The sequence below is a fragment of the Lolium rigidum genome, chromosome 3 (genome assembly GCF_022539505.1).
Source record: "Lolium rigidum isolate FL_2022 chromosome 3, APGP_CSIRO_Lrig_0.1, whole genome shotgun sequence".
In the NCBI taxonomy this organism is placed as follows: domain Eukaryota; kingdom Viridiplantae; phylum Streptophyta; class Magnoliopsida; order Poales; family Poaceae; genus Lolium; species Lolium rigidum.
In genome coordinates, this window is record NC_061510.1 from 310,451,525 (window position 1) to 310,479,503 (window position 27,979).

A 27,979-nucleotide genomic window follows, 5' to 3' on the forward strand; every position below is an offset into this window, starting at 1 on the left:
AAATTCTTATCACCAAGGGAAATCCTAGCCAAGATTACCTCATATGCACAAAACCACTTGTCCCACTGCAGATCTAACTCATTCATCATGCAAAAAAGGAACACTCGCCTCGATCTCTGTAGAATTTGAAACCAAAGTTCGGGACATGGGCGCCGTCGTCAGGAGGATGATGACGATGGCGACAGCGCGGCAGTGATCAGGAGGTCGGCCTCTCTTTGTGACGGTGTGCACTCCCTGGCGCAGGGAATCAGCCTAGGATGGCCTTGTTGTGGGAGATCAAAGGCGGCGGCGTGGGCTTGGGCAGCAGCGACACGACCTATGTGCGGCGTGGCTGCAGCACGGCCTAGGGGCAACAACGTACAATGATGAACACCATAAGAAAAAGTACTGTTTGCGGATAATGAGATGACTACAACAGGATCTGTAGAACATACTGTTTGATTGGACGCCCAGCGCTCATAATAATGTGTGTATCTCATAAGTGAGTTTTTAGACCTATGTGCGGTGTGGCTGCAGCACGGCCCAGACCACGAAGGATCTGTAGAACATACTGTCTGTATCACACTAAAAGAAAATAAAATGCGATGAAATAAACAGGTAAACTAACAACAAAATGCAGAATCAATGAACCAAAGAACTGAGTAGCATGCAATAGCAAGCTACCCTTTGGATCAAACCCAAGAATGTGATTCTTCCTTAATACACAGAAGGATAATGTCCAAAACAGATAATACTAAGCCTTGATACTTTGCTGATTCATAGCGATTGCAAGTATAATTGCCGTCTCTGGTCCCATTTGAGTGTTCTGACCATGGATCTAGACATGGAAACACTTCTGGGAGATGTCTGATGTGTGTGGAGTTGGAGAGCAGCAATCATCTTTTGTTCCAGTGTCTCGTTTCTGCGTTTGTTTGGTCTCTGCTTGCTTCTGTGGATGGTTGGCCTGCTGGTCACTTTCTGAGTTGGATCTCCTTGCTATTTTTTCAAAAAAAAAAAAAAGCGGATGGGGCTAATTTCAATTTTGTATGGGTGGGAGCTTCAGAGGTGTTGTGGGCTCATTGGAATATTCGAAACAAACTGATCTTTGAAGGTAAAATTCTGAAGCAACCTAGTCCTGGAGACCTCTTTGGTCAGACAACTTGTTGAAGGTGATAGACTGGATCGTGAAGAGATGCAAGAAGAAGATTAAGAGGTTCAGAAGGCGAGTTGGTCGAAGCTGAAAAAGTCAGAGGGTCGTCTCATTTCTGTTTGTTTTTCCTGGGAGTCATGTTGCTGAAGAAACTTGTTCCTGGTGGGAGTTTTTGCTTGCTGGTGCTGTTCGCACTGGCACTTAGCTGTTCCAGTGCTTTTTTATCTTCTTCTTCCTTTGCCTTATGCTGATTGGTGTCTTTGTTCCTTGGTGGTCGCTTCTGTATTGAGTTCTCTTAGTAGTGTGTGAGCTTTGTCGCTCCTTATCTTGCTTAGCTGGTAACCCCAGACTTGTAATAACTGAACCTTGTTCTGTCTTTCTGCTTAATGATAAGCAGGGCATGATGCCTGTTTTCTAAAAAAAAACCATGGACCTAGACACAAAATGTGAGCATGTAAGAGCGCCAGACCAACGAAATCACATAACTTCAAAGCAAATTTCACTTCCATATTATGTAATCCTGTTAAGTCCAAATTTGTGTAAACCTATTACATACTTTGTCAGTCGACAATCAATTTTTTTTCTAAATTCGAATATAGATAAGTTGTATTCCTATAAGGAAATGACTTCATTAGTTCTGAAAAGACATGTTCTGGAAATTGTACCGAGCCTATTCCCTCCACTGTAACCTGAACTATTTGCTATTTTAGGTGTCCATTGGTTGTAATTATTGTCTATTGGTGAACAGCCATTGTCTGCACCACCATCTCCTAAGAAAATATCCAAAATGAAGAGAGGTTAATAAAAAACGAGGATACAAACCCCAAGTTGACAAAGGTGACTTTTCTTTCCTTATGTTATTATTATTGTAATTCTGATGGTACATCACATATCATACCTCGAATACTGTCACTAATTTTAAAATATACTCGTACGATATTGTGGGTTTCAGTTACTTAGCAACGAAGAATCAAGTGAAATAACTGAGAATATCAAACTAGAAAATATAACTAGCAAAGAAACTACACATTCTGAACTGACAAATGTGAGTTTTCTTTTCCTTCTATCTCCCAAAAAATTCTAATTCCACATAGTGATAATTCTTCTTTATTTGTGTTGTTCTCAGAAATTAACCTACAAGTAAACAAGTCAACAAATGTTGGCAGCTCAGGACGAGGAATTAGCACCAACAGCCAGGGCACAAGGCCCGGAAACTATAAAGGAAGAGCTGACAATGCTCGTGCAGATAGAGAAACCTATGCGACAGCATAACAAGCCTAAGAAGGCACAAGATTGTGTGGTTTCCCCAAAAGGCACATAACAAAACCTTATATGTCCTTTTGCTACATTGTTATTATTATTTTCTTATAATAATAAATATTATCATGACCAACATGACAGATTATGCATACACTGGCGATGACTGGTTCGTGATTGAAAATATCATAACCGAACCAAGCAAAAAAGACATTTAATGAGCATTCAAAACCCATACCCAGTTTGACACAATTGCAGCACATGAGAAACTTTCTGCAGACATGATCTGCTGCGATAAACATAGCTCATGCCCATAGTGCTATTTAACTTGAATACCAATAAAGAGTGTAGCATGGTGACAGCATTAAGATAGACAGTCACATGCTCCTTTAGCAAAATAAAGTTGATCCAAACCAAGAAGTTCTCATCAAGAAATTACCAGTTTTTGCTTCTTTGCTTGTGAAAGGGCGGTTGAACCATCTTGTCTCTGACCATTGGGCTCATTTCATAAGCATTATATAGGTTGTCATTATCATCATTCACATTGGAACCTTTCTTCTTGGTACCGTACTTCGACGAAATCAGGATAGAGCAAATCTCACAATCTCTTGCCAATTCTCTTGGGAGGAGTTTGTTGCCAGACACTTGTTATTTTCAGTGTGCAAATATCCATTTGCACTTTCAGTTGACATCATATAATGAAAATCTGTTAGCAAAAATTTTACTTTAGGGTTTAACATTGCATATATCTGCTAGAAAAAACAGTGCACATCATCACAACCTTAAAAATCATCTCCAGAGTACAGAAAAAAAAATCTACATGGGCATAAGCTATATCATCCGAAATTTTCATTTTGTGAACTGAACATAAGCTATAAATGAGGCCAGCTATTATTAAATTTGCATATACAGATGGCTCCAGGATAAGTATTGCATGATAATGTAAGCATCAATTTTATGGATTAGCAAAATTATCAAAGTTCAAAGATAATTTCAATTACGTAAGCCTGGGTCCTAAGCTAATTTCGCTTATCCCATGAAATACTTGCTTAATTATCAAAGATTAGTGGGTGTTGTAAGGAGCGCAGTGTATACTCATTACTCAGACTTTGGCCTTGTATTTTGTGACTACAATTTAGAACTGGATGACCAAAAACTCTACAAAAATCTACTGTCGAAGACTACAGTATGATGCATAATAATTAGGTGGGGAGGGGCGTCGACCATCCATTCCAGAGGCTCACGAGATGGCCAACGCGTCGGAGATGGGCGTCCTCGCCAGCGTCCAACAGTGATAGCTCCGGCTCATCTGCTTGTAGAGCGGGAGTAGTAGGCTGGCGGTGTGGAGCCCTCCAATGGGCAGTGCCCGCGCCTGCGCACCACCTCCGTGCCTAGCGCTGATTCGCCCGCACTCATGCCGAGCTCGACTGTCTCCACGGACTCTGCCGCGACAGGAATCAAAGAGGAAGGGTGTGCGTGTTCTCACGCCGGCGGTGGGGAGGTGGGGGACGGGCATCTTGATGAGATCAAGAGAGGGAGCTGGGGAGGGGGTGAAAGGACCTCGCCGGGGCATTGGGGAGACAGAAAAGGTGTGTAGAAGCTCGCCGAGGCGGTGGGGAGCCAGGCAGGGCAGGCTCTGGATTTTCAGAGGCCCCAGGCTGAACTCTATGAATGGGCCCTATTTATAGCGGAGAAAAATAATTGATTTCATACACATCTATGTCCCCATGATTCTCATGTTCTCTACAATTTTCATGGCATCAACATTATTTTCCTCAACTAGATTTAATTCTCATCATGTTGTTCTTTAACATTGTTCACATGTAATTGCTTAGAATTCTCGGTAGTGTCATACCAAATTTGGATTGAGAACAAAACAAAGGAGAGAGTAGAGCCGGGGCTAATAGAAATTCATTCAAAAATTACCTGTAAAAAATTGCGCTGCTCCGACCTCCATGCCTAGGCCATATCGTTCTCCATGCAACCGTGTTTGTTGGGATCGTATAGGAAAACGAAGAGGCGTCCGGACTCATGAGAACGATCGAAGAAGAAGCTCTCTGTCGGGCGTGTAGGTTGGGATTAGACAGATGGTGGGCTCGTGGGGAGGCATTGCTTTTAGCTTTCCATTGGCTAGATGGGCCTCTAATTCTTTTTTGTGTACAATTACCTATGTACTACGGTACTCGCTATGGGCCCCCTAGTTCGGCTGGGCCCTGGGCCGTCGCACCCGCTGCCCTGAAGCCAGGTGAGGGGCGCCAGATTCGCTGGGGCGGTCCAGAGCCAGGTGAGGAGGCACATAACCTTGTCGTCACCATAGCGACGGGGGCACGGGGAATGCGGCGTAGGACCTTGCCGAAAAAGCGGAGGGGGGGGCAAGGGAAAATCGGTTAGTTACCCAAAAGTTCACCCACCTTATCTAACCAAAGTTGGTTGTCTATCTATTATTACTCATTTGGAAGAATTAAACCTTATTTTGATTTACCTGAAAGGGGTTTTTTGTAAACTAGACAAATTCAACCCAATAATTTTTCGGAGAGAATAGCCGAAATACCAATAGTCCAAACCGAAAGCACTAAAATACCACTAGTAAAAAACAAAGTGTCAACAAAATACGACTCAATTTCAGTTTTTCATTCCAAAATACCACTAGTGACTAATTGAGACTAACATTGCCAAAGAAAGACACAAATATCCTTACTTGTCCACATGTCAATACTCTCCATTCAGCAGCATTTGAGGATCATTTCAGCAGCCTAGCTAAGCTAGGAAATAACTGAACTTGTCTAAAATAAGGAAACGGCTGAACTTATTGAATCGTGGGTACCTGAAATTGTGATTGGCGGCTAGTTAATCTTTAGGTGAGATTGGACTATTATCCATGGGTACTGGAGAGACTAAACCAATAATAAATTTTCAAGTAACGGAAATTAAGATGAAGATGAACTCGAAATAAATAACTTATTCTCGAAAGGTCAACAATAGGTACTTAATCAGGAGTTTGGGGATGCTGATTTATATAATCTGCTAAGTATGAAACTGCAACTCGATTCATGGAGTCGGAAGCATTCCTTATTGGAGAACGACGACTGCACGAGAATATGGATCATCTCATCAGAGATAGCTGCAAACCCAGTGAGGGCTCGGCGCCGGAGAGCTCGTGGTCCACGCCGAACAGCACGGTGGGGTGGCCTTTGTCGTTGTTCCTTGCAGCACGCGAGAGAAGAGAACGCCGTCGAGGTCGATCCGGTGGCCGGGTCGGTGTGTGGGATCAGGGAATGCTGTGATGCGGGGACGCTCAACCAGAGGAGGGCTGCGCCGCGGGAAAAGCAGGGTGAGGCGGCGGCGCCGGTGGGATTGAGCAGCGGCCGCACGGTTGAGGCGAGTAGGGAGAGGCCGCTGCGGACCGATCAGGGCACTGGGCAGTGTGACGCGGAGGAGGTAGCTTCGGGAGGCACGGCGGAGCGGGGCGCCATCCGCCATAGTTTTATCACTTAGCATCACTAGTTGAGAAAATTTTATCGCAAAACCACAACTCTAGAAACTATTTTCACAGAACATCAACATTTAGGGTAATTGTATCACAAAACACATAAATCTCTACTGGTCCAATTTGACAAGTAATTAGTTGGGAGTAGTTATCTTGAGTGACACCCAATTATCTGTACTCTCTCTTGATACAATATGATAATATTTGTTACACAATAATATTTGCTACGCACCTGCTGTTGTTCGAGCCCCCTCCTCTCCCCCTCACCTCATCGCTGCCAGAGAGAGCCACCGGGAAAGCCTGCGTGGTTCCCAAGGACGCCGACGGTGGGGATCTCTCCAGTGCTGCTCGTTCAAGATAAGTACTGCTTTGTCAAACCGGACCACTAGAGATTTAAAATCAGGGCCGATCAGGGCACTGGGCAGTGTGACGCGGAGGAGATAGCATGGCGTAGCTGCGGGAGGCACGGCGGAGCGGCGGCGGGGCGCCATGGCTGGGGAAAAGAGAAGATACGGGAGGGTATTCTCGGTATGGCATAAAAACCTGACACGACTAACGGGGTCCGTTTGCTATTTTCTTTTTGCATGAAAAAACATACTACTCCGTATTTCATATTTGTATCATCTCTTCCACAACGACGGTCTGAGCTTGTGGAGCTCCAGCCCCAAAATTCCTCCGATCTCGTCGGCGTCCAGACTTGACCTGACACCATCACGCCACCATCACCGTCTCCATCTTCTCCGGCGAAACCCTAGCACATGGCGCTGCGCGGTGCAGCCTCGCGCTCCTTCCTCGCCGCGGTCCGCGCCCGCACCGCCACCGCCGCCCCGCGCCCGCTCCCCGGCGCATCCCTGCCGTCGGGCCCTCCTCCTCCGCCCCTTTCGCCACCGCAAGGTAGTCGAGACGAAACCCGTCCACGACTCGCTGGGCGTTCGACGGTGCGACGCGAAATTAACAGGTGGTTTCCGATCCGTGCAGGCCATTGGCGGCGCTGATGGGGTCGCCGCCGGCGGTGGCTGCAATGCTGACGGGGTACTCCGCGTCCAGCGCGCGGGCGTGCTGTGAGCTCTCCCAGGGTACCTTCTGCCGCACTTGTCAGGATCGCTAACAAGTTAGTTGTCATGATTGTGTCTGCACCACTTTTACCATACCGTATCTGTTTTGCATCAAAACCTACTGCTCCTTTTATTATCTTATATGTGTAATTGCTTTGGGGAATGTTCATAGATGTATAATGAATGTTGCTGCTATCGTTACCTTTGTTGTAGTTTTCTGTGTGTGCATTGGGAGGACTGTTATCAATGGGCACTCACAATTTGAAATTTCTATTGGTCCAGTGGGCTGTTGCATAAGCACATTGTTTTCAGTTATTTGGTTAACTGCTGAAATGGGTGCATTTTGGCAAAAGGTTTTGATTCTTGAAGCATATTTGGGTACAATGTGTTCCAGTATTTTACCATGTCTTGATGAGTGGAAATTGCTTGATGCACTATAGCCGCGATGATAATAATACAGCAATGGAACGACTTGGAAATGGGGTTTTCTACTGAACTCAAGGGGTGGAAATACATGAAGCCTTTGTGCAGGGGAACTGATGAGCTGAATCCTTTGCGATGTTATGAGGTGTTTGCACACTTATTAGTACTACCATCTAGGAGCTATTTCATCAGAAGCATATGCTAGGATCATGCCTACTTGAGAATCAGCAAACTTATGCTCTGATCCCATCATTAAAGCTGCATCTGTTTTATTAGTAGTACTGTCTAGGACCTATATATGTTAGCTTAACCAAATACCTGTCTTTGTTGATATTGGCTGATGAGGTTAAACTTACTATGCACCTCATAATTTATTGCCAAATGCTCATTAATTGTGATCTTTATTTCTTGTTATCAGTTTTTTGGTAAGACAGATTTTAGTTGTTGGTATGTGTGCTCTTTGTCACTCAAAATATTTACCTTGGTTCTTTTCTGGTGTTGTTTGTAAAATTTTGGCACACTAAGATTTTATGGCCCAGTGCACTGCACATTCAATGGACTGCCTGACCCTGACTTGTCGGGCTAGATGTCCCTGTTTAGAACAGTGGTATGGTCTATTCTTGGTTCCAGTTGAAAAATGGTTTACCTGCCTAAATTTGTAATTGTCGGGTGACCAAAGTAATATTATAGCGTAGTGTGGGGGTTGTTCTGATGACGTATTCTGTTTGTTCTTTTGATTAATTTATCGGAAATACTAATATAAGGACACACAATCGGGATTTAATAGGGAAAAATGAGAAAGATGGTTGATGCAGGGGACGGACGGAATGATTTGGGACCCTTTCACGCAGATGATGTAGGTCTCCTTTTCCAATGACTGCTTTTGCAACCAAGAGTATAGAGCCTTTGTGTATAACTGTATATAGGATAACCATGACTTTATAACTGTGTAGGGATCGTTAGTTCGTTCCAGGTAAATATCTCAGCGATGATAGCCAAGCGGCAGATGCAGCCGTGTCCTTGTGCTGGGTGTGTCCTATGCGGGGATACACCAGATGCAACAGTGTCCCTGTACATTGGACTTCTCTTAGGGAGAAGTAACAGATGACATTGCCTTTTCTAATGACAGTATATAGAGGGCCTTCCTAACAAGTATATATATGTTCATTCTTAAGTATGACTATCCTAAGCATTGTTTTTATGCATCACCTAAGCATCTTTAGGCATTGCTTCAGTGCTGAACTTCCCTAGCATGGTAAATTGTCTCCCTCGCCTTTGTCATCTTTCGCGGACAAGTATCAACCACCGTCTGGTTGTCATGGCGCATCATTGCTTGGCTGCTCCAGGGTCTTGGAGACGATGATTGCGTCACCTCCCTGCACTCTGGCCGAGCATCTTGATGTGTCCCAGCACTCCGCCATCTTTTTTTGTGGTGAGGGAGAAGTGAGGTATTCTGGTTGCTTCGGGCTGGTAAAACACGACCGTGCCAGGCTGGTAAAACACGACTGTGCCAGGCCGGCACATCCCAGTTCGCTGCCCACCGCCCCAAGCTGCAAAGAAGAAAAAAAACACCTACTCAGTGATCTTCATCCATTCGCCTGGCCGCCGCCGCATTTTCTCGGTTGGCCGGAGCGGTGCCGTGCCGTGCTGCCTCGCCACGATCAGCACCGGCAGACGCGGGCGGCAGAAAGTAACCAAAACCCAAGGGTCGGGGGACAGGAAGAGATCCAAATCAGCTGCCCAAACCCTAGGTGAGCCTGTTTGTCTTTCGCTTTCATCTCGCCACCCGCTCACTCTCCGCTCCGCCATATTACGTCCCTCGTGTGCTTGCCCTTCCCGCGCCGCGGGTTGCGACACCATTGGGTGCTATTCTTATGTGATTTCGAGGAATTCTTCAGGGGGTTTTAGGGCTAGCATGTGCTGTACTGCTGTAATTTTTGCCATGTTTCTGCTTCTGTTTTCCAACACAGTATATCTCTGGTTGGTGTTAGATGGCTAAGTAAGCCAGGATTCATGCGCGTTCACAATAGGTCTATGATTTAGGCAGGTGTGTCCTCTTGTAGGTAAACTGAAATTACAACAATTTCTCAATGTGGTGCAGATTATGTTGTAGTTTTAGCCGAGAATTTTTATCTTAACATTGTGACCCAATTTTTACCAACAATGCGGTGCAGATTATGTTGACATGTCGGACAATTAAAGTGGTGTCAGTTAATCTTTTCCAGGTGTTTAACAGAAATGCTCATCTGATTACTTCGGTGAGGGAGAAGGAATTGTGGCTGCTTTTGTGAGGAAGAAGGGAGGGGTTGTGTCCTGCTGCCGTTAGGAAGGAAATTAGGAATTGTGGTGGGATGATGGCTGTACTAAGGGAGTAGGCTGGGGTAGTGTAATTAAGTCACTGGAGGAGTGGATGGGTTGTAAGTTGGCTGATTGCCGAATATATGTAGTGAATTGCTGATTGCTGCTGTCTAAGGTGTTGCTTTGCCCTTACCACCTTGCCTTAAGGGGGCTGGGCACCTTGCCTTGGCTTACCTCCCTAAAAAACATTGTCTGAATTAACAAATAAAATGTAAAGCAACTACTCTTTACCCTTGGAAACTAATCAAGCTATTTAGGCAAAAAGGTGATTCTTGACAGGGGCTGTTGCTGCACTGCCGATGGTAATGCACATAACCACTGGATTTATTATTTGAAGTGCATGTGAGCAGCACACTAGCCTTCTGTAGAAACCTGTGGTAATTTGTTCTGGATACAAATTCAGAGATATTTCTTGCAAAGATAAGCAAATAGAGATCTTTCAATGACTACACATTCCCAGTGCTAATATGTCTAATAGAGTTATGTATTAATTGTTACTGCAAATAAACCTACAATTTTAGCACACAATAAAAACACAATTGCGCCAAATTGCTAAAATAATTTGTCCTTTCGTACTAAGAAAAATATTCCCTCTGTCCTGAATTAGATGTCACAGATTTGTCTAGACTCGCATGTATCTCTATACTAAAATGCCTTTAGATACATGCATATCTAGACAAATCTGCGACAAGTAATTCGGGACAGAGGGAGACTAGGCAATGATTTTTATATCATCGGACATAAAATTCGAAGCATCCATATGTATGGATGCTTCGAATTTTATGTCCTGCTTCCATGTGCAATGATTTTTGTTCCTTAACCTGCATCAAAACTATCTGAGCAAAACATACTGGTTTATACAAACATCACCTTATTTTTGGTGCTTCTGCTATTCTGTATGATTTTCATGTTTAACCTACCTGAATTGTGAACCTTATTTTGCAGGTAACTGAAGCGGGAGTTGTGGTCCTTCGCAACAAGGATAAAGCTCTTTTGAGATGAACCTATTTTCAGCATTTTTAGGCAAATGTACTGGCTTGAGTTCCTGTTTTCAGCATTTTACAAGTTATAAGAAACTCCCCACTCCTAGTGCTAGTTGTTGCGTCACAAACGGGCATTCTACCCGATTTTTATATAAATAACGTCCTGTTAATCAGCACATGTCATTTCAGTCTGGTATAAAAACAGTGCGTGAACACTGACCAAGTTTCATTGGATCATTTTCATGTGCGAAAAGTGTGTTCACTTTTTTTATATCATCAGAGTCATGTTTTTTTTTCCGCACATGAGTGCACATTCTGAGTGAATTTGTTACCGAGAGTCCAGTTAAATTGATGGAATCTTTGCTGTGATCTGTGAGTATTATTGTAAATGATGATCTGCCAAAAAAGATAGTAAATACTGTGGATGGTAAAGTTAGAATTGTGCTATTGATTCAATGCCTTCATTTCCTTATTGATTCATAGGGACTGTCTCATCGTGTGACGACGATTATCTTTTTCCCTGCTACTTCATCTTTCTCCCTTGTGAAATACTGGAAAGGCTAAACTGTACAAACAAGGCAATGGACAACTCAAATGCAACGGATTCAGCATAACCTTGTTCATGTGCTGCTGGATCACTGTTACATAGATAGAGTGAACTTAGCATACATAGAGTGAACTTAGCATACAGTAGAGGTGCCAGATAGTTCGTGCAACGTAGTCTTGGATAAGTTCGTAGCACAAGGTGCAGAGTGTCCGCTGACCTGCGTGCACCCTCCATCAGCTCGAAGAAGCAGATGTCGTGGGTGAGGAGGTCGTTGTCACAGCCACGCCAACAAAACCCCCGGTGGCTATCTCCGCTCTGGTAGCTGACGTTGTGTGCTGCAAAGAAGCGCTGCTAACCATATTGTCAAGTGTTGTGAGCCAGCACAGAAACTAGGTTGTGTGATGGAAGAAGTTAAATTGTGAGATGATTATTTGGAGGATTTGGTTTGTCCGTAATGAAATCACACATGACAAACCGCTGCCGGCGATTGAGGGATCGAGGAGATTCTTGTGTAGCTATGTCACATCTCTTAACAACGCCATACAGCTACCAACAGAGGACATCTTAAAAGGCAAGCAGCATGTCCATGTGGAAGTAGTGTCGGTGGAGAACTCTGCGCCAAGTGAAAAACTATGGATCAGATAACCTGAAGGTTCAGTCAAACTTAATGTGGATGGCTCGTTTTTTCCACAAGATGGGGGGGCAGGAGCTAGGATGATTCTTAGAAGGAACGACGGCTCAATGGTGTGGTTCAGCACCGGAAGCGGAGCTTCAAGCTTTCATGGAAGGGGTAAGGATGGCTTGCGAGTGGTGCCAGAATCCAATACGTATTGAAACGGATAGCGCCGAGATTATCAGGATGCTGGAAAGTAAGAAGCGAGATATTTCTGAGCTAGGAAATCTTATTGCTGAAGCTAAATTTTTATTGGGCTCCGATCGCATCGCTGGTATTGCCAAAGTACCACGTTCTCAGAATAAGGCTAGTCATGAATTGGCAAGGTTTGGTAGTTTAAACAGCCATACCGCTGTATGGTTAGGGTCTGGGCCAGAAACTATTCTGGATGCCCTCTTAAGGGATTGTAATGACACTATGATTTAATTAATACAATTCCTTACCCCCGCAAAAAAAAATTGTCAGTCCCAACACTAATCGCACCGAAGAATTGTGTTCGTCTTTCCTGGATCTACACAGAAGAATTGTAGATGCCAGCAAATTGAAAACTCCTTTTAGCATCTCTGCTACGAAAGAGAGCATAGCATGTGAGCAGAGCAGATCTGAAAGCAAGACAACGTTGAATGTACTAGCTGCTGCTGTTTCGTCGCAGTTGCACCAAGCAGTGTTATTTGACTCACGGTCTCCGCCATGTAAAAGCAAGCCATATTACATGTGTCGGCACTAATGCTGAGCGCCTGAGCCCGTCAGCAATTGATGCCTTTCACCAGGAACCATGGACAGAGCACTACCACTACACCATATACAACTACAGTACGGTACTTGTGTAAGCCGGGCATCATATTCTGTAGCCGCGCCCACCAAATCGAACGTCCTCATCTTGGCCATCCCTCTTCTTCATAGTTTCAGATTCTGAGAGTGGCGAAACAGAGGAGACACTCAGCACTGAACCCACACCTTGAAAAGCCAAGTTAGATGCCTGCGCAGGAAGTGCCAGTATGGATTTCATTTCAACAATGACAATAACAAAACAACAGCAGAGTGGTGAAACAGAGGAGAGACAACAGCAACAAAGTGACGAAATAGAATTAAGGAGGACAAAGAGCGACAACTATAACTCTAAAACAATCAGCGTTGTTCTTCTTCACGAGAGACAACAAGTATTCATAGAATCAGTAACTACCTGGGCCGTTGGAGCTCTCAGCGTGGTATTATCCAATATATGAGATTTTGCGCTGTCGCTTTCTTCTTTCCTGCATGGCTGCCTTCTCTTCATTCGCAGCAAGGGCCACACAAGGGTACATCAACCGCAGCCCATCCCCAGCAGGAGATATTAGAGCTAATCACATATAATCTTATAAAATAAAATACAAAATGAAGGAAGTCAGTATAATTATTAGCTAGAAATCGAGTTCATAATTTCCGTTTGGGCAATAGAGAAGAATTACGAAAACGATGGACATGTAAAATATAACACTTCTTGAGAAAAAGCTCGTTCTGAGCAATAAATATATGATAAACAGCCTGGCAGGGCAGTGGGCACGGGTACCTTTTGTTCTATGTGAGCAAGCTTCCTCCGGTTCTCCTCTGCGTCACACCACAACGTTAACTCAGGGTTGCAGGTGCTTATTTCCAATTTTTGGAGGTTTGTGAGCTGTTGTATGCTGTCTGGCAGAGTCGTGATGGCACTGCAGCCACACATTTCAAGTTTCCTGAGCGACACGAGTTCTCCTATCCATTCCGGCAGCTGTCTCAACCTAGGACAGCCGGACAGTGTTAATGATTGTAGCTTTGTGAGTTGCCTCATGTTATTGGGCAATTCCTCTAGCTTCGCGTGGTCCCATACTTCCGAGTACTCGAAGGGAATGGAGGGCCCCGCATATATCCGGAGAGATCGTCAAATTGATGTTACTGCATTCAACAAGGAGCACATTATCGCTTTTCTTTATAGAACAAGATGCTGCTCTTGGAAGGTGTGGTCTTATCCTCAACTTGGGGCAATTTTCTATCTCCACTTTTTCAAGCTCATTCACACTGTCCTCACCACTCAAGTATGATGTGTCCCATTCTTCCAGGTTTTTCATTCCGACGAGCCTAATCTCTCGGAGGTTTGGTAGTTGGCAAAGGGGCGGTACACTCTTGCGAGTTTGGCAAATCATTCATCGTCAGCTCGACAAGATTAGGGAGATGGTTGCTCATACTCATTAGCCAGTGTGGAAAGCCAACACTGCAGTAGCCCTTTATTTTAAACCTCTGCAAAGTGGTTGGTGGCACTAGCTCCGTCAGCAACTTCATGTCATCCACGGATCTATTTTCACCCTTGGTCCACGATAAAGTCAATCCTAGTATGGTCTCGTTTCTCCCCGAGATTTATACTCGTGTGCCTCTTCCGGGGACTTCACATTTTCAAGGCTGCGAGATTTCCAGCTCAACATGTATTGCATGCTTAAGCAAATAGATGTTACTGCAACTGTCACCTGCGCGCACATAAAAGAACGAAACCTCAAAGCTGAGTCGATAAAATGAATTTTATCGACACACTCGAAGCCTAATAATTTGGGGGCACTCATCGAGCACCGGCTTGCTCGGGTGGCTTGCACTATCCGGTATTATAAGAGGATAATCATTCCCGGACAAATCCAGACTGCTCCATATTGGGAAGGGTGCATATACGGTCAATGAAACTCTCGGTTTGATCCCTTGAGTCGTCAAAGATATATTGCAAGCACCCCGATAGATTTAAGTACCGGAGATCGGTGAGATTGACGATGGCATCCGGCAGCCCTCTAACATTTGTGCATTCTGATAAGCCCAAATGTTGCGGTTTGGTTAGGCCACGCAAAGCTTTGGGTATTCCTGAAACACCACTGCAACTAGACAAATCTAGATATACCAATGCTCCGATCTTCCCGAATGACAATGGGAGTTTTTTAGGTTCCAACAACCCGACAAGTCAAGATGTATCGGACCTTTCATTTCACCAATCGACTACGGCAATACTTTGAGATAATGGGAAGAAATTCGAGATAATTCAACTTTGAGAGCATACCGATACCCACGGGATTAATTCGAGCATGGATACTTGAAACGCTAAGATACCTCAACTGCTTCGGTTGGCCAATAGAAGTCTGTCAAATCATGCGCCCGATCTATGCTTAAATCTAAGACACGGACATGCTTAGTTGGCGAAAATGCATCACCGTTCGGAACTTTGTGTGCTAAATGCAGCGCTCTTATTTTTGCGAGGTGAATTTGTGGATGAATTTAAGGGCATCCAACAATCTGTCAGGTATGCATAACGGCAGTTGGGGCCATCCAAGTTATATTCGTCAGCCATGACCGATCTTGCGAGGTCATGCACCAGGTCATGCATAATGAACCATGTAGCCCTATTTGTTTGTTTAAAAAATCGGGCGCCAATCTGCAGGAATAACAAACAATAGTGTAAGACTTACAGGTTTTCCCGTGTTAGCAACTGGAAGTAATAAAATAAGTGAATTGCTAACTGGATATTATTTTTCGACTACAATTCAAAGTTTATAACTCTGTTAAGTTTTCAATTCAATTTATTGCATTTTTTCTGTTTTTCCTACGTCCACAGTTTCTTTTGTAATCTCCAACTATTTTCTTCTTCTAATCATTGCCATTTTCATCTAATGCCCTTCCACAATATAAAAGAAATGGCAAATAACAAGTAAAATCAAAGGCAGGAACACTAATTTCTTACATGCATTTTGTACAAACTTGAACATTGCAGTAAAATACTGAGTTGGGAGTTCATTCTTAAATTGTTGATATTCTCGACAATTAAAATAAGGAAATAGTCTACACAGAACTGTAAGACCTGGTCTCTACACTACCAGCATATTGCTATTAAAATATGGAATACAGTGACGAACAGTTGTATACGGGTAGAGGGTCCATAACCAATTGATTATGAGGTGCGGCAAATTAACGAGACCGGGTAACAAATTCTTTCTCTCTCCATAAGATATTTAAAACTTTAAAAGTGGCTCAACACAGCAGCTTGTAGTGATTCACAATTAAGAACACATTTAAGTTGTTAAAAACCATCATCATACACTTAATGTAAGGATTCGATATTCGCAAAACAACCGTGATGAAACAGATACCTCAGGTATACAAAACTTAAAAACACTATGAAAATGTGTTGGAATCGCAGAGCTCGAGTCGAGTCAACGAGACTCTTGACTACTATCATATTGCAATTGAAATATGGGAGAAGTCTATAGAACTGTAACATCTAGTCTCTAAACTACTATCATATTGCAATTAAAATATGGAATACATTGAAGAACAGTGGTATACGGGTAGTAGGCTCCATCAACAATCGATGATGAGGTGCAGCAAATTAATGAGACCGAGTAAAAAATTATGTCTCTCCATCAGATATTTAAAAATTTGAAAGTGGCTCAAGACAGAAGCTTATTCAAATGATCAAATTGCATATAGATAGCAAAAATATGTTGTAGCAATTCGAATTTGTTCGAGTTTCCAACAAGACTATAACTACCGGAGACATGGATGTAGCAACATGGAGACAAATCAAAGCCACTATTCCCATTGTTTTGCAGCAATTCACAGGTAAGATCATATTTAAGTTGTTAAAAAACCATTAACAACATACACTTAATGTAAGGATTCGAGATTAACAAAAGAACCGCGATGAAACAGATTCGACTACCTCAGGTATACGAAATTCAAAAGCACGAACTGTTCCTCGAGAAAAAAATAACAAACTAATTATAACCGAAACTCGCATGGGGAAGATGAGTTGGAATCGCAGAGCTGGAGTCGAGTCAACGAGGCTCTACAATATTTGCATCATGCAATATTTATCCTATGAGTAAAAAAATAATGATATGCAAAGTCAATAAATACAAACCTCAAGTAATCAAAGAGCAAATGTCAAGTGTTTAGTATTTCGCATTTACATTTTAAAATATTTATAGTCTCTTCATAGAAACATGATCAACGATTGCAATGACACATGTACATTTTTAAATACCTGTCATGTGAAAACGGAGATAGTAAAGTGGTTACTACGAGCATAATGCACGGAAAGGTTTTGCGAGAAAAATACTCTCAGTATCTATAAAAAATAATTATTTGAATAAAATAAGACGACAGTTAGTTGTGTAGGTATTGTGTAACTCACATTTGAATGTAGAAGAAATGACATCTCCGGAAGCTTTGTAATATAACTCTCACCGAGCTGCCAGGCGAGAGAATGTACTAGATGGCTCCATGAATCCAAGAGCAATCCATTGATGAATTAGATGATCACTAATCATTTTGTGGCCTTTTGGAAAGATTGCACAATAAGCAAAGCATAACTTCAAGTTTGGAGGCATGAAGTTGTAGCTTAACAACAAGGATGCAAGCACTTCATGTGTAGACGATGTTTCTTTCGACGCGAAAAGATTCCGGATATGGTTGGATCCGATGGAATCCCATACATCATATGTCTCGGATTTCAGCATGTGTCCAAGTGATTGAGCGGCTAAAGCCACACCTCCGCACTTTTTTGCAATTTCCTTCCCAATAGGCTCCAAGCGCGCTTTGTCCTGCCTTGTTTCATACATACTTTTCACTTTTAGTATATCCCAGACACATTTGATCCGACAAGGGAGGTAATTCGAATGGATCAACGGTGCCAATTTCTTTTGCAATGCGTTTTTCGCGTGTGGTAACCACAACCAGCACCTTGCTCGCCTCACCCTGCTTCAGACATAGCCTTCAATTCTTGTAGCCGAGAAGGATCCCTCTCCCACGAGGTCATCCAAAATGATCGGTATCCTCTTACCGAGTAAAGAGCTCTTGGAGACGAGTATGAATACTATGCAAATCATCGGGTATCGGGCTCCCCGGTGATAGTTGTGATATTATGGTGTTGCCAATCTTTTTCGGGTCAAATTTACGGGACACAAAGACCCACACCCGAGAGTATTGTTTGAACTCAGAATCACTGAAAACTAATCTCGCCAAGGTGGTTTTTCCAATGCCTCCAATGCCACATATGGGAAGGATGGTGGTCCCTTGAGTGGTGTTTCCGGATAAACAAGCCAAGATTTCCGAGTTTTTCATCGGTCCTTCCAACGATTTCTGCTTCCTCCACATTCCCTGCTTGTCTCCCGGATATCGGGAACTTGCTTCTCCTCGCGGCGAGTTTACGGTAGAACACGATAATTGTTGCGGTCATCTCGCTATCTTTTGTAGGCGCTTTTGCATCTTCTTCATCTTACGTGGCATCTTAATCATATTCATCGTAGCTGCCCACTGCAACCGGCACAATTTTATTTGTAAGCACCATGGAACTGTCACTATAAAAAAGTTTTCAGATCTAGTTCATTATGTAAATCAATTCAGTTCCGCCAGTTCATATCTTAGAAAAGAGAAACCCAGTTCATTGTTTGTTTCCGTTATCTAGTAGTAGTATAATGGAGTCAAAACAGGTTGAACAAAAACAAATCTTGGGCAACAGCAGCATTCAGATCGAGTTTGATGGCAACGAAATGGTTAGAGTATTTCGTACCAGGTCGGTGTCAGCTTCGAAGTCATCAAGCATGTCGGAGATGTCGTACATGGCGTCCTTGAGCCGCTTCAACCAGAGAAGAGCCGAGTTATCCGTGACCGACCGCGTCTCGGCGTCGCTGAGCACGGCCTCCACCGACTCCAGCGTCATCTTCATCTTCTCGAGATCCTTCTTCATGTTCCAGTGCTGCTTGATCTCGCCTCCGATGGCGGAACCAATCTGTTTAATCACCACCTTGATGACGGCAGAGGCGACCATACCCCCGACTGCCACCATCGCCATGGCTCGTGTCCGTGGACTTGTTATATATTGATTGAAGCTCCAGCCCCTATTAATCTACCATGATTACGCACCAAAGCATCAGAACTGTGCCACGATGAATCGATACCACAAGCTTCCAAATATCAATGTCAAGTAAACATTCTTTGCAAATTTGGGCAGAACTGCAGAGCAACCGGAGCCGCGCGCTTCAGCGCTTGCAAAGAAGGTAGATAGTAAGATGTATACCTGTAGCCGGGTACTCCCCAGACCCGGGCGGGCTGATGCCGGCGGCGGCGGGATCCGGTGTGGCGGAGGCGAGATTCAGATGGCAAGCGCGTGAAGACTCAGAGAGTAAAGTGTCTGCTTAGGTGGCAGATGCGAAGGGACCCTGCCGTGAGCTTTGACGCTTTTCATCACACGGTTTCGTCAGCTTTCATCACACGGTTTCGTCGATGATGATTGTTTAGTTGGTTGATTGAGGTAGTACCTTTCCTTTTCATCACACGGTTTCATCAGCTGGTCGGGTGCTTCGTTTTCGATGATTGTTCGTTGATTAGTCGTCGGTCATTGCTGCCGTGTCTGATGGGTGGCACATGTGTTGGATTTGCTCAACTCTTGTCGCTGTTACGCCAAGCCTGCTTACATTCGTGGCGCACCAATGTTCGCTCCCTTATCTGTACTTACTAGTTACTAGTAGTAAGCACGTTCCATATAATTGTATGTTGCTTATAAAAAAAATACGTGTACCAACCGATATGGACTTATTTCAGCTTAAACTAAACTGATGAATCATTATCAATTTCGCTGTCAAAAAAACCTATGCACAAATATTTATTTTATCCTGCTGTAATGTAACGATAGAAATTGCATCAAATAAGAAATGCAAATCCATCCATTCATCGCATACTGGGAAGGGTTTCTCTTGATTGGAACCTACAATCACTGAATTACAGGTTATCTTTACTATTATATTGGAGTTGGGGATGGTGTGCACTTTGACATCAAACATTCAGAAAATATCAACCGTTGATCTCCTAAAAACGCCCATCAAACATTGTTCCCGTCGCTCGGAAAAAATAGAAACATATTTATTGCGTATCAATCCAGTTACCACACAATAAGGAAACATATAAGTCCAGCATCAATCTCGTCCAGCATCAAAAAGGGAAAGAATCACGCCCAATTCGCTTTCGTACGTCATCAAAAATGTTTGATGTCAAAGATCAGGATCATCCGCGCCGTCCGATTATTTCTCTCAAGATCTAAGGCACCTACACATCGTCCGATTGCTTTTGTTGTACGCGTGTTTCGTTCAACCCAGCCAACGCTAGACAAAGCAAAATCAGAATGAAATCCCTGCCTTCCTATTAAGTCCCGATCTAAAATAAACTGGGTCACAATTCCAGCAAAAACAGAATGAAATCCCTGCCTTCCTATTAAGTCTTGATCTAAACATACTAGGACACCATTCCAGGATGTAGAATGTGAGACTGATGCGTTTTCCTTGATTCCTTGATTCCGGGATGAAATCCCGGCGTTCCTATCAAATGCTCCCATTATTACCAATCTCTCCTTAATTTCTTGCGTTTTCCAGGAACAATGCGAGACTGATGCGCTGCTACATTAGCGCGTCTCGTCCGTGGCCTCCGTGGGGTACCATGCTTCCTGGATCGTCATCTTCGTCCTCCAGCACCGACGATACGCCAGCCATGCGTCCCCGCCGCGCTCCAGCACCCGCCCCTTCATCGACGGCCTAGGCACAAAGCCTGATCTGCCGCAAGGCCCTCCTCTCCTTCTTCGTGTGCCCTGGCGGCGGCCATGCAGGCCACGCGGTCGAGGTGAGCAAGCACTCTTGTGGTGATGACGTGAGTTAATAACTTAATATTACCATTCTTCCTGATTGTAGGTCCTGATTACGGATCATGTGGTGCGCCCAATTTTCAATCTTGTTTCATGTTGCTACTAAATTTTTATTCAAGGTGTCATATGGTCCTGTCGTATGATGCAATTTTTAGGATTTCTTGCACAGTCTGAACTATGAAGGACGAGGTCAGTGGCGGATCTAGCAAATTTTCTTAGGGTGGGGAAACAAAGATAATCATATGTATTTATGAGCTAGGTGTGTGAAAAAAATCTTTTTTCTCACTGAAAAATGTGCTACAATGAAATGCTAGGGTGGGGCGTGCCCCACCCTAACACGTGCTGGCTCCGCCACCACGAGGTGGGAGATGACTATGGTCGTGAGTTGTCTGACCGTCTCTTGGTAAAGCCTCTTTTGATGTACCTGAATGTATTTCATTTTATTCATGATCTGTGCCATAGCCCGAGATTGCCGGCGGCTGGTGGCTAAATCAGGCCTCCCCTCTCCTTCCATCTTCTCTCTGCCCTCTATCTCCCAAATTTTTGGTTGCACGATGAGCAGGACTGGCGACCTTAGTCTGCTCTTTTGAAAGATTAACGTACCTAGATATGGATGTGGATGATAAAGTTGGATTTACCAACAAATAAATTATCCACGTGCTAAGTGTTTCCGGTATATGAAATTAATCCCTTTTAGCATTACTTTTACTACTGATCTATCTTGCAGTAATTATGGTGGTGATACTTTTCGTGGTTCATATAATTTGGGTATCACCAACATTTAGATGAATGGTCTTAATATTTTTGTTTTAATTTCATCGGTTATGAAAGAAGTATGCGAGATTGATGATCCATCAGTTAATCGGATTTTATTGGACTCATCCCAATGATCAAGGCAAAAAAAAAAAGGATGTGATATTTCCGTGTATTTATTTGCTATGATTTTACAAAGGTGGTTGCGTCAGGGGTCGGGTTCCTGACACTACTAGGAAAAGGCCTATAGATGGAAATGGTAGTACCGGCGCACCAGCAAACCCATGCGCCGGTGGCAAATAATGCCGGCGCACCAACATGTCGCCGCGCCGGCGATGGAGCCTTACTGCCGGCGCACAAGCAAAAAAGATGCATCGGCGATAAAATTCGAAGGGGACCAGACCAGACCAAAAAAATCGAGACCCTTACTGCCGGCGCATCACCATGTTGGTGCGCCGGTGGTAAGAAACTTACCACCGGCGCAGCAGCATGATGGTGCGCCGGCAGTAAGGGCAGCCATGATTTTCCCTCTCCACACGCACGCGCGCGCGCGCGCGCGCGCACGCACGCACGCACACCCACCCACCCACCCACACACACACACACACACACACACACTTGCATACGATGTCCGATGAAAAACTTTTTTATATCAAAATCTATCTACGCGAAATTTCCTATCCGAATTCAACGGCCTACGGCCGTTTCGACAAAATATGGATTCGGCAAATTTAAAATAGAAACAGGACTTTTTTCAGCTTTTAGGTTTTGATGAAAAAAAGAAAAAAAATATCCCCGGCGCACCACTATACTAGGTGCGCCGGCGGTCATCTGTGCTATATAGGCACAACTCGGCAGGCTCCTCCTATTCTACTTCTCTCCTCCTTCATTTCTCCTCCTTCACTTCTCCTCCTCCGGCCACCTTCTTCTCTTCTCCTCCCTCCACTTTCTCTTCTCCTCTTCTACCTTCTTCATCTCCCTCCGGCAAGAACCTTCTCAAGATACTCACCGGGAACCACCTCCTCGACCTCCCTCCGACGAGGTTCTACCTCCGGATAGCCGGCCTCCCTCCGACGAGCTTCTACCTCCGGTGGCCTCCCTCCGACGAGCTACCTCCGGTGGCCTCCCTCCGACGAGCTTCTACGTCCGGTGGCCTCCCTCCGGCAAGGTTCTCCGGCGACCTCTCCTCACTTCGGCGGCCACCTCCTTTAACTCATACGGGCACGGCCACATCGACAACCATGGTTACGGCGCCGAGCACGGTGATGGAGGTGCCACAGTCGCCACGATCCACGAACTTGAACTAGAACTTGACCTAGATCTAGATCTAGATCGGACCTTTTTTTGAATCCTGGATAAAATACCACCGGCGCACCGGGCTGGTGCGCCGGCAATAACTCGTGTTACCCCGGCGAACGGGCTGGTGCGCCGGCAATAAGACATTATCACCGGCCCGTTCCCAACGGCGGGCTCTAGTGCGCCGGGGATAACCGATTTTGGTGCGCCGGCGATAAGCCTTTTCCTTGTAGTGTGATGTTGAGCTGCTGCAAAGAGGGGTCCGGTGTTCACCACCGCCTTTACCCGTCTGTATGTTTGTTGCTAACGCCCTCTACATGAGAAGGTCAATCCTCCACTAATATCTTTCTCTGAACTTTCTGAAGTCTAAAACATTTCTTATTTCGCCACATTGTTGTTTGTAAATTATTAAGATGAAAATAAGCTCGATCAGTTTTTTATTTGATGATGACTTGTTTGTGTGCAGACATCACCCTATATTTGGTAAATTCAATATAGAGACAACAGTCATATATGGTTATTATGTCCCAACCAAGACATCTCTGAATATTGACATAAAGCTACCCAAACGGTCGAAGGAAGGAAAATTGAGTTAGTAAAGTTGCCCCAGAGAGAATTAGAATGAGCATTCATTAACTTTCATAATGTAATTTGAGTGAAAATACAGAAGTAATTTGCACTATAAATAAAGTTATTCACGTAGTATGTTCTACTCCAATTTTTGTGTTTGTGTGCTTGCTTGCTCTTTATATGGTCGCACATATAGGAAACTGAGAAATCTTGGATGATAGTCGAGTTGACGAGTTCAAGAGGCCGATACGAACGCACATGGTTGCAACTTTCTATTCCTTTTTAATACCAATTCATAGTTCAGATACGTAAATTGGCACTGCAATTCTATGGTTAAATAGGATGCCTTATGTTATTTTTATGATTATGAACAAACCAATGTTATTTTCTGCGCATGTGATATATAGATGGATTAATCCTCATCTTGTCACATGATAAATATTTTTTCTTGATTAGTTGCATTATGTTTCGTACTCGCAGCTCTATATTTTACCTGCAGGTCCTTGGACCTCAATACAACACACAAAAGGTAATGACTTGATGGGTTTTTGCTAAAAGTTTGTACTTAATTTTGTTCCCCATTCCTTAAGCTAAACTGTTGTGTTATGTGTGGACTTCAGGCTCTTTATTCAAGAGATCACCTTTTCCCAATTTCCAATTTGCAAAGGCCTGCTGAAGATATCTTTACCCTTGAATTTACCTTCGGTCCGACTTATGGAATATTTTGGATATTTGACAATATGTTGGAGGTTTATGACTTATGAATGGGGCATATATACCTTTTTCTAATTTGTTTCCATTTCTTTCGTAAGATCATAAAATATACATATTCTATAGTAAACAGCTGCAAAGGATGATTTGACCACTTGCTTTTTATATGACACACATATACAACGGAGGTGGCGTTTTGGCTCATAGGAGCAAATGCTCCCATTATACAAAATAATTAAAAAACAATCTTAAAAATGTAAAAAAAATCTGAAATAAATTTTTTGGTGTACATCGTGGCATTCTATGTTAGTACAGAAGTTTTCGTGGAGAAACAACATTTTATGTGGCGTGTGCAAAAAAGACAAAAAAATGTCCTGTACGTAGTCGTGTTATATCATCAAAATTTGTCTTTTTTACAGGAGGCACATAATTTTTTAGTTTTTTTTTTCAAAACTTATGTACGAACATAAAATGTGTAGATGTACATGGAAAATTTTATTTAAATTTTTTTTAACACTTCAAAATGTACATTTACACAACGGGAGCAAATGCTTCTATGAGCCAAAGTGAATATCCCCATATACAACACGCTTTTCAAACTAATTGACTTCAGATGCTCATAGTATATTTTATATGCATTGATCAAGATGGTAAAGCTAGACCTATATTTCAGCGAAGTGGACTGTGGCCACCCTTATTTCCCAAATTGTCAACAGTTTAGGCATTTTCACATACAGCAAGCTATGGGAACTGTGCTTGCATTTGAATAATTAACATATAGCTCTTGAATGGAATGGAGTACTTGTCTCTTATGTACGTTCAACCGATATGGTTTGATAGAGATGCATATACATAGTTGTAAAGTAGTGCGAACTTGATCTAAATGCTTACAATCCATTTGACCAAACTCAATAAATACTTTTTACATCCATAAGAATTTTTGTTGATCTCGAGGTGTTCAAAATTTTAAAATGTTCACCTTGTTTGGTCCAGTCGAGGACCATACTATTTTTTTTTATCATACTATCATCATTAAAGCTTAAACAAAAAACCACGGATTACGAACATCACGTATTGCCTTATTTTTGCACAGTACTGGTGGTTGAGTAGAGGAAGAAAATGAAGGGCTCCTAGGTGGCCGTTGGTGAGAGAGAAGAGGGAGAAAGAGGTCACATTCGTCCAGATGAGGTTGGAAACGAGCTTTTTGTTCTCGAGCTATAGATCAATACAATAATGTATATATTTATCGTTTATTTCATAGAAATGCACCGACCCTTAGCTTGAGAATGAGACAATTACATGTATTTCTTACTTTCTATGCATATAAAATTGAAAGATAACTTTTTCTGGAATCACATCTTTAAAAATATGATTTCATTGTTTCTAAAATATTATATTGCTCTATGTTTCTATGTACGTGAATTTTCAAGTATATTATGTTTACATGTTCACAAATAAATGAAACTCTAGAAACCGTAGCAACGCACGGGCATTCAACTAGTTTAATTAGAATGCCAGATTTTTTTTTGAATAGGGATGGGGCCTCGAAGGACCCCGAAGCTGTCATTAATTAAGCGTCGAAGGGAACATTTTACAAACTGTACCCTCAGAAAATGAGAAAATTACAGCACAACCCAATACAATTACATAAAGGACCCTAAAACAGAAAATAGAAACGCCATCAAGTCCTTGGTCCTCTCCACCGGGATTGAGCCTCAATCGCCGGCCGCCATGACTCCCGCTGGGGACGCACCACTTGGGTTGAAACAAAGAGCTCCGGCGAGAAGCTCTTGAAGGGGCCTCCACCTTGGAGGTTGTAGAATCGCCACTACGGCGATTGGAGGGGCCGCCACTTCGGCCACAGAACACGGTAGCGGACATAGCCACTGTGTGATTCACTCCACCTTGCAGCAAGAGCCATCACCACCACCTTCGAGATGCACAAGACGACGTACCGTTGCTCTTCATCCTCTCGCCTCCACGGCCGGCCAGAAGAAGCATCACAACACCAGCTATTGACGTGCAAACTGCTTCTCAGTAAAACATTGGCGCTAGTCCTGCCAAAGAATGTAACAACAGGCTTGGCCTTTAGTATCCGATGGCATCAGAGTCGCCAACATCTCCTCCAACAGCTCATGGGTAACCTAAAACAACAAATATACTTCATCGTAAGAATGTGCAGCATAATCGATACTTCTAGATTTCCAAGTACAGAACTTTTCCCAATAATCAATAATCAATAATCAATAAAATATGAAATAAATGAACTCTGAAGCGAACTCTATCCAAGGGAATAATTTAGCTAGTGGGTATTACGGAGGTAGTCAGGATGGAGAAACTAATGGTTTAGCTTCAAAATAAATGCCAGCATTGCATATGAAATCCATGTGATACTGTATAGCCCTCAACTCCACGATTTTACCTACCATATTTTCAAATGGGACATCTAAAATCAAATAGCCTCATCTGATTCATGAGCAAATAGTTATCGTATGCACAACGCTGAGTGAGAGGATTGCTCATCCTCCAATCTGAAAACAACAGATTTGTCGCAATAAAAAGAAGTCATAATAAATGAGCCCCACTGTTTAGAGCTGAGGAGACTACACACATTGAATACGTCCTCATGTATCAGAGCTGAGAAGAGTTATCCCTAATTGTTCCAATATTTTCATTCAATTGTAGGTGTTTACAAAAGTTGGGACAAATCGGGTCACTGGTATTGCGGATAATGTTGTTAAGCCAACACAGACTGCCTTTATGCCCGGTAGACAGATTTTAGAAGGGGTTGTTATCCTCCATGAAACTATTCATGAGCTGCATAGAAAGAAAATGGATGGAGTACTTTTTAAAATCGATTTTGAAAAAGCATATGATAAAGTTAATTGAGATTTTTTGCAACAAACGATGCGCATGAAAGGTTTTGATCCAATTTGGTGCCAGTGGGTTCAGCGATATACTGAGAAGGGGAGTGTTGGCATTAGGGTAAATGATGATTTAGGGCGATATTTCCAAACTAAGAAGGGGTTGCGTCACGGAGATCCTTTATCCCCTATTCTTTTTAACCTTGTCGCCGACATGCTCGCTATTATGATTGAGAGAGCAAAACAAGATGGTGAAGTAAGTGGGCTTATTCCTCATCTAGTGGATGGGGGTCTTTCGATTTTACAATACGCAGATGATACTATTATTTTTATGGAGCATGATTTAGACAAAGCCCTTAATATGAAATTGGTTTTATGCCTGTTTGAACAATTGTCTGGCCTCAAAATAAATTTTCACAAAAGTGAACTTCATGTTCCAGTGCTGCTTGATCTCGCCTCCGATGGCGGAACCAATCTGTTTAATCACCACCTTGATGACGGCAGAGGCGAGCATACCCCCGACTGCCGCTGTCGCCATGGCTCGTGTCCCTATTAATCTACCATGATTACGCACCAAAGCATCAGAATTGTGCCACAAGCTTTGCAAATATCAATGTCAAAAAAACATTCTTTGCGAATTTGCAGGCAGAACTGCAGTCAACCAAAGTCGTGCGCTTCAGCGCTTGTAAAGAAGGTAGATAGTAAGAGGTGCACCTGTAGCCGGGTACTCCACAGACCCGGGCGGGCTGATGCCGGCGGCGGGGATCTGGTGCGGCGGAGGCGACGGGATGGAGGCGAGATTCAGATGGCAAGCGCGTGAAGACTCAGAGAGTGAAGTGTCTGCTTAGGTGAGGGCAGATGCGAAGGGAAGACAGCTCCTCTAATCCTGCCGTGAGCTTTGACGCTATCGAGACCAGTGTCTGCTTTTCATCACACGGTTTGGTCGATGATAATTGTTTAGTTTGTTGATTAGTACCTTTCCTTTTCATCACACGGTTTCATCAGCTGGTCGGGTGCTTCGTTTTCGATGATTGTTCGTTGACTAGTCGTCCGTCACTGCTGCCGTAAAACGGTAAAAGTGTTGGTTTTGCTCAACTCTTGTCGCTGTTACGCCAAGCCTGCTTACATTCGTGGCGCACCAGTATTCGCTCCCTTATCTGTACTTACTAGTAGTAGTTACTAGTAGTACGCACGTT

General features: G+C 43.4%; 1 protein-coding gene and 1 pseudogene across 1 annotated transcript; one reads left to right on the forward strand and one right to left on the reverse strand.

Moving 5' to 3' along the window:
- Window positions 1-6,631: 6,631 nt before the first annotated feature.
- LOC124699851 lies at window positions 6,632-10,769 on the forward strand (annotated as a pseudogene).
- A 3,549-nt stretch (window positions 10,770-14,318) lies between these two features.
- On the reverse strand, window positions 14,319-27,737 carry LOC124696848. Its single transcript, XM_047229510.1, has 5 exons — window positions 27,498-27,737; window positions 27,217-27,340; window positions 18,469-18,645; window positions 15,192-15,333; window positions 14,319-14,389 (listed from the first exon to the last, which is right to left on the reverse strand). The coding sequence occupies exons 2-5, from the start codon at window positions 27,319-27,321 to the stop codon at window positions 14,319-14,321; spliced, it is 495 nt and encodes a 164-aa protein (XP_047085466.1). The 5' UTR covers window positions 27,322-27,340; window positions 27,498-27,737.
- Between the last annotated feature and the right edge of the window lie 242 nt (window positions 27,738-27,979).